At 35.3% G+C, this 8,148-nt stretch overlaps 1 protein-coding gene across 2 annotated transcripts; it reads right to left on the reverse strand.

Moving 5' to 3' along the window:
* Positions 1 to 958: 958 nt before the first annotated feature.
* LOC110786788 (phosphoglucan phosphatase LSF2, chloroplastic) lies at positions 959 to 5,099 on the reverse strand. 2 transcript variants are annotated; one of them, XM_021991368.2, is made up of 5 exons: positions 4,692 to 5,099; positions 2,524 to 2,729; positions 2,267 to 2,437; positions 1,922 to 2,137; positions 959 to 1,266 (listed from the first exon to the last, which is right to left on the reverse strand). In XM_021991368.2, the coding sequence occupies exons 1-4, from the start codon at positions 4,957 to 4,959 to the stop codon at positions 1,934 to 1,936; spliced, it is 849 nt and encodes a 282-aa protein (XP_021847060.1). In that variant the 5' UTR covers positions 4,960 to 5,099; the 3' UTR covers positions 959 to 1,266; positions 1,922 to 1,933. The 2 variants fall into 2 exon arrangements, with proteins under 2 accessions (XP_021847060.1, XP_056695022.1); XM_056839044.1 differs by lacking the exon at positions 959 to 1,266 and having other exon boundaries at positions 1,921 to 2,137; positions 4,692 to 5,084.
* Positions 5,100 to 8,148: the final 3,049 nt, after the last annotated feature.

The following is an 8,148-nucleotide window of genomic DNA, read 5'->3' on the forward strand; positions in this document are numbered from 1 at the left end:
TTTAATATTGGATTGAGTTGGTGCGGGTCAAGTTTGGTTTCGGTGTACCACCGGATTCGGGTAAAATGTTGGCTGGTTTACTGCGGGTATGGTCATGTTCGAATCAGGTAAGTCTCGGCTTTAGGTCAAGTTTGGATCAATAAGTCTCATGTCCGGGACAAGTTCGGATCGGACTGGAATTCAGGTCAATCACGGATTGAGTTTGTTGTTTGAGTTTAGACCGGGTTAGGCTTGTATTCTTGTGCTCTATGAATCGAATTGACTTTCAAGTAAAACGGAACACTTTATTATTTTATAAAGTTTATGCCAATATTTATAGAACAACTTTTCATATATCGAATAGAATTTACATTATTATAGTTTCATTTGGTTTACTTGAGTAAGATTAATAATGAGTAAATTGATTCGGCTTCAAGTTAAATGGGATATGTTTTATCTCAGGTGGGTTTAGGTTATCGGGTCAATTTGGGTCAGATTATTATTTTGGATTTCAGATATAATCAGGTCGGATTGACAATTAATCGGTTGAATTCGGATTCGGGTTAACATGTGCCATGTTAAATGGGATATCGGATTTTATCGATTCGGGTCGGTTATGGTTATTATCGGATAAATTTGGTTTTCAGATGTAAATCGGGTGGAGGGTCTCCTCGGATTGCTACGAATCGTGTTCAGATCTTGGATTAACATGTTAAATCAGATTTCGGGTCAACATTAGTCCCGACCAGGTTGGTTTTGAGATCCCTACTTCCCGAGAGTATTCGGTTCGGAAGTCGTTTGGTTTCTCGGGTTGGATCAATTTTATACAGCCCTACGTAGTAGAGCTCTAGTGAGTTGTGAACCCAATAACATCATACTTCTCAATCTTTGTAGAACTTTTCGATTTCAAAAAAGCATTGGCAGTTTATCTTCTGGGAATCTACAATGCTTTGAAGTTTGAACTACAACAAATGAGAGGTACCAGACATCTCCCTTCATAAACACTCACCATAACATTTATACATTAACACAAACAAATTATAGTAATTTGATTGCCATGAAAAGTTTTATACATCACATTTAAGTTAGGGTTAATATCACTCTTCCTTTTTATTTCACCTTCTATCAAGGTACTTCGTATATGCTAAGCTATGAATAACAAGATACATAGATAGGTTCCACTTATTTGACCTGACATGGCAAGATCAACGAGGAGCGTTTATGATGATTTTACTATATCTTTCCGACTTTCCAGTACGCTCTCCTGGTTACGTGCTTTTGCCTTTCCTGAAACCCACCAACAAAAAATCAAAAATTTATAAGACTATGAATGATGACAAATAGGTTCATTTCATTTATCACAAATTCATTTTAGCTGGGTTATCTTGCTTATTGCCTCAACCAGATAAAATTTATAAATGCCTCATCTTTCAAACTGATCAGGCTGTTCAAGATTTCTAACAGACAAGGAAACATGTCCATCATTGGGTCTAATTAGGAAATGTGTTACTCATTTCAAGCTTTCATCATTTCTAAAGCATAACCTTTTGACACTTTTTGACATTACATTGCCAGGACTAATCAAAAGAGCGATCCCCTTAACGCCAGTTACATTGCAGATTTTGTTTCTGATTTCTTTCTTAATTTCCCTTGTTCTTAATTCTTTAACTTCTTTTTATCAAAAATCTATCTATTCAAGCAACTAACCTAAAAGGCGGTTAAGTTGTTATAGCCTATAGGCAAAACCCCAAGTTGTGGACTAGTCATTTGAGCACAAAGAACCCGGGTCTCAACCAGTCAACTCCGGATGAATAACAAACTCAACAATCACATGGTTCCAAAGTTTCTGGGTTTCAACCAGTCAACTCTGGGTGAATAGCAAACTCAACAATCAGTTAAGCAGTTGTAACAAAGAAGATACTAATTGAAGGATGAAAGATACCGTGTGACTGCATTATGTTCTACGAAGGGCACGCACTCGTTCCTGAATCAGCTTCCTTTCCCAATCTGCTATATCCTCAAAAGCATGCTCTGAGAGACTCTCGAATGGTTCCTTCCAAGGGTCATTTTTAGCAAGATCATAAGTAGCTCCACGTATTGCTAATTTGTTGGGGCCGCAAGGTCTTTTTGAAGTAAGTTCAGCATATGCCTTGTTCAGCTACTCCACAACCATGCAACATCAAAGGATAATTTAGAACATAATCAATCTTAGCTAAATAAGTCACTAACCAATCCACCATCCCTATTTCTTTAACTTAGGCAAGAAAGTGTGAGGTTGAGAACTTACATTCATGCCACAAAACCAGAACATATAAGTGATTGCAACAGCAGGGGCTCTCCCAAGTCCAGCAGTACAATGAACATATACTCTTCCTTTCCCTTCTGAAATTGCCCAGTCCAATGATGATACAGCTTTAGGCAACATACCTCTCAAAGAATTTGGATCAAAATCTTTAGCCTAATCATATATCACAATACACAGTCAAGATCGAAGACTACACTAGATAGACATACAGAGGGAAGGTGAGGATAGAAAGTTCTTACAGGCTTTCTAATGTGACATATCCCAATCTGTTGACATCGCTTCAATATGGAGTCAAAGTCAATCCCCCAATACTCGATGTCCTTGTCCTGCTGCAAGTTCAGGATGTATGCAACGTTTTCATTCAACTTCAAATGATCGATATCTTCAGGCTTTTGAGGCTGTGAGCCCACAATCAAGTTATCATGTATCAAAGTGTAGTTCATTCCTAACCAACCAGAATAGATAGGCAATTATAATTACAAGAAATCAGAAACTTGCATCACGATCATGGTCCGTAGAAATATAATTGCCAAAGTACCAGACTGTACCAAACATATTGTCAAAGGTTACAGAATAACAAAATGCTCTTCCTAAAGCACCATGGATGTGATATAATTCTGATAGGTAAGAGTGGAGACATCCCAACAACGAGTTATGATTTTTATTCATGGGAATCGTGGCAATAATTAATTACTATCGCGAAGAATACAGTTGGGAAAAGGTTTCCAAATTATTTACAATACATATTTCTCTTCCTGTATTTCTCCTATAGCAAATTCCTTTCGAGAACTACCAAAGAAATGTTGTGATATAAGCATAAAGCAGTTTACCTTAACATGGAAGTGATATAGGCGTTGGTTATTTTATACTTTTATGTTACAGAGTTGTAAACATTTCATAAAGTTGCTCTCAGTTGAGGTAGTACTTGTGATGTTTCATCTTGGGACGCGTTTATGTGCTTTAATGTGATATTTCTACAGGATGATTTACCTTTTATTACACTAAAAGCACATCAAAATATCACATTATGGCACATAAAGCTTCAGAACTTATTGAGTATTCCACTTAACAGGATGTTATTTGATTATCTATGGTTAACCTCATGTAGACAATTGCTTTTGAACCCCCTTCCTGTCCTTTCACCTTTACTTTTGCCTTTTTATGAAAGATTAATGAACAATTAGTCCAAGCAGTTCCACATCCACTACATCCTCGATGCTAAATGAATTCTTTATGCCAATGTTATAAGCATGATCAATATAACTACTATGATCATAAAGTTCCTTTTTTCGCTAAAAAACTCGGATAACGATTAGCCTAAATGAAAAAGACAGGAAAAAGAAACAATAGAAAGATTAAAGTCAGTACAATATTAAAAGCCTTAGTGCCCTACTCTTTCCGTTCCAATTTTTTTTGATGCAAGCTAAGAACGTTAAATTAATAGTTTCCGTTCCAATTTAGTCGTTACTTTATCAGTTGTTTTAAATTACATTATCGTGAGTCGTGACTATTATTTCTGGACAGAGACAGAGAGAGTAACTAGTTAACTACTACTCCGTACATAAAACGATTCGACGAACAATCTTCAATTAGTCCATTGTAATCCATACCCAAAAAGCAATTAAGGGGTATTTGGTTCGCGGATTCTAAGTATGAGGTATGAGTTTAGAATGGTCTAAACCAATACTATGTTTAGTTAAGAGTTTTAGACGCATACCTCAAACTCCAAGGCATGGGGTTAAGAAACCTAAAGAGAGGTGGGTTTGGCTCATACATTTACTTCAGGTATCAAACAAAAGGAAAAAACTCATCCCAAATTGAACAACACATGTTATTAAAAATAAAGTTCCAAACTCATACAACCTTGATATCATTTCTGATTTCAACCCTAAATAAAAGGAAAAAACTCAATTCCCAAATTGAACCAAACACATGTTATTAAGGATAAAGTTCCAAACTCATAGAACCTTGATATCATTTCTGATTCCAACCCCTATAGCACTATGAGAACCAAATGCTCCCAACTTTTGTTCCAACAGAAATCAACACCATGAGCCAAAAAGTTCACAAGTTAGCACTTAGCAAGTTAGCATAAGATTTCTAATCCCACATAACAATATGATCACAGCACATGAATCATTAAATCACCCCACTTATAGAGCAGTGTATTAGTTTAAACACCACTTCAAACAGTCATCAATCAATGCACAAAACAAAAGCATAATAAATTAAAATAAAATAAAAACCACTGAATCTGATTTTTCATCCACTTTGTCACCGAAAGGTTCCAACTTTGATCAAATAGAGCAAATCCCCGTATCAACTTTGAGCAAATTAATTCAAACCATTAATTATACATTCTAATCTAATTATGACATGATTATATTTAATCTGAAAAGAAACTGACCAAGTTCATGGTGATACTCATATGGGTTCTTCATCATATTCTTCATAGCAGCATTATACTCCTCCATCTTACTTTTCTTGGGAATTGTGATTGTGGAATTACTTGAGGGTTTCTCTTCGATCCCATCCCCGGATAATGTGCATCGAATCCCAGTTTTTACAGAAGCAGGAAAACTGAGATTTGTAACCAATTTCTTGGTTTTGATGCCATTTTCAAGTGAAGGAATTGTGGGTATTACAGATAACCAAGTTTTTCCAAGAGTTTCCATTCCACTCACACCAGTCACACTTTCTCTTTCTCTCTCTCCTGTAGATCTTCTGGGTGGAACTGGAAAACTAGAAACTAGAAAGTAGAAAGGTATCCTTTGTTTTTTGGCCCACTTTTTCGGTTAATCTTCATTGTCAATTGGACTTGATCACCTGACCACCGGACACTTTGGTTCAGATTGGTGAACATGTTCAAGATAGCATAGCCAGCCTGATATGTGAGTGGGCTTTGCTGTGCTTGTTTGGTCATTTGTACTCCTAGTCTCCTATCATCTTATGACTCTCCAAAATTAAATATGGTTTATGCACCTCGTTCACTTTGCACATATTTTTAAATGAACATATAATTCAAATACAAATAATATATTGTTCATATCCAAAGAAAATATAATAAATGAACATATGATTTATATCCAAAAAAACATATATTTCAAATATTCCACTTGTACATGTACATTGACATCATTATTCATGTTCATTAGATGCTCAATGAGTGTTCATCAGGGGCACAATGAACATTGTGCATCCGGGCGTATAATCCAAATTGCGGTGACTCTAGGTCGTCCCCGAGTGACTTATGACTCAGTTTGTTCAACTTATTTTAACTTATTTCCAACAAAATAAGTTTGTACTTCGTATAATTTCGAGCAAAACAAGTAATTTTTTAATAAAAAACCAGTTTTTCCATGCAATTAACTCACAAATAAGTTTTTTGCACACGCAAATAAAAGAAGTTAAGTTCAACTAATGTAGATAAATTCAAATATTTTAAGTTTAGTCAAATTCGGGTGAGTCAAACGGAGACTTACTGACATTTGCTCCTTGTGCCGCACAAACTTTACTGTACATTTAGACGAATATAAAATATATCTTACCGTGGACGCATTTAAAAATGACTTTGAGCCGTCTGAATCTATGTGCTTTGGGCCTAGTTAGTCCTATCCCACTAGCTATTTGTTGTGCGGAAAAAAGGGCGAGACTAATGTTGTCAAAATGCGATCCGACCCGAGTAACCGAGCTAACTCAACTGATATTCGAGCCGAATATACCCGAGAAATAGGGATCTCAAAACCGATCTGATGTTGGTTAAATCCGATTTAAACCGTGAATTTAATTAAGATCTGAATCTGAATTGCTAGCAACCCAAAAAGACGTGTAACCTGATTTGAGTCTAAAAAAATTTAACCGAACTGAACTCGAATTCAATTCGATAGCAATCTGAAAATCGATTTTACCCAATAACACGACATCTGGTCAACGTCGACATGAATCCGAATTCAATCGAATATTGTCAATCAGACTCGATTATATTAGATTTATAAAAATAACCTGACTCGAGTTAACCCGATAATCGTAAGCCATCGAAAATAAAATGAACTCGATCTAACTCGAACCCGATTCAATTTACTCGCTAATAATATAACTCAAGTAAACCAGCTTGAACTATTAATTACCTAAATTCAATTAGACATATGAAAAGTAATAAAATTTAGACAATAAGTAATAGAGGTCTGAAAATACTTTATTTGGCATTAAGTCTTAGATTAACACGGAGTATAGTGATCTGAATTTGATTGTGAACTCGAGTCATTCAATCAATAGAACACAATGATACAAGTCTAACCCGATCTAGAATCGAATCACAAACCTATCCAACAATTGGCTCGAATTCGAGGTACACCCGATCCGAACTTGATTCAACCCTAAACTCAGTGATCCGAACTTGACTCGAACCCGAGACTCATCTGATCGATCATGACCGTACCCTCAGTAAATTGATCAAAATTGTACCTGAATCCGACTAATACCATAACCAAATCAAACCGGTATACCGAACCCGAGATTGACCCGAACATATATTAGCTGGATCAAAACCAAGCCAAACCCAAAAATACATATGATCTAACTTCGTCCGAATTCAAAGTTATCCTAATCTACCTGAATGTATACATTGACCAGGCAACTATTTGATGTCGATGTGACCTTAACGGTTTATAACCAATCTGGTGACTCAATGTGGCAACTCTAGGGACGACATGATAAACAACAATGACAATTGTGCGCCATCATGACGTGATTACGTGCCTAAGCCCGATTTCAATTAACTTAACGCGTTTTGCTATGTAGGGTCGTTCTTTGTTGAGCTTTTCCCAAAAAATGGGGCTCACGGCCCATAACTTTGCCCATATACCATGGTTTTCATGTTAGGATGGGTTAGGTCGGGCCTAGTCGTGCTACCTTTAGGTGCACCTAGTTACAACTGTTTTTTTTTATCATTTGATCCATTGTACGAAATTATTTAAGTCATTTTCAAACAAAGAACATTCTTAAAACAATTAGTCTAAACAATACAAAAAGTAACTAGTGTCCGTCTAATACCCTAGCCTAGCTAGTTTACTATTCTGTAATGTGTGACAAATTGGAATTATTCTTGTAATGTTTTTTAGATTGGAGTTACTTTATTTCAAGAGGGAAGTGCTTTTTCCCAAAAAGAAAGTTCTTTCTAATTTTGTGATCGTAATTAAATTTAATTTGTCATGACATAATATGAAGGTTTATTTCATTTCAGTTTTGAGAGTAATATATAAGTTCACTAATTATTAACTTAGCCTAATTTTATCTGGGATTACTTTTATTTTTATGCCTATTTTGTTTCTGTTTCATGAGTAATATATACATTTTCTAATTAATTCTTAGTTAACGTGGCCTAATTTTGCAGTCTTAATTAGTTAAAGTATTGTTACTAAACCACGTTAAGTTTTTCTAACATCTGTCATAACACATGCATTATTGAAATTCGAAAGTCCCAAGTCCTAACCACAAATTAGGTGCCTAATACATGAGAAAGTTGATTGATCGATAATTACCTACCAAACAAACATGGAAAAGAAAGCATAATAAGTAGAAACAAAAGTTAAACTTAAAAGTTGCAAGAAAATTGAAGTACTTGGAAAAAGTAAAGTGGATAATGTTGGGGCAACACTCAACAGGTGTGTTGCCAAGAATATGTTCTTGTTCTCTAACTTAACGTGTCCTAAAATTCTATTCCCTAATTATTAAGCTCATATTATGAAATGATAGATAGACGACATAGATCAAATTTTATCTTTACAAGTAACTCAATATAACGGTCCTTTTCTTTTCCTTTTATATATTTTATTACTTTCTCAAGTGGATATAAGCCCTATTTT

The sequence above is a fragment of the Spinacia oleracea genome, chromosome 1 (assembly GCF_020520425.1).
Source record: "Spinacia oleracea cultivar Varoflay chromosome 1, BTI_SOV_V1, whole genome shotgun sequence".
NCBI lineage: Eukaryota > Viridiplantae > Streptophyta > Magnoliopsida > Caryophyllales > Amaranthaceae > Spinacia > Spinacia oleracea.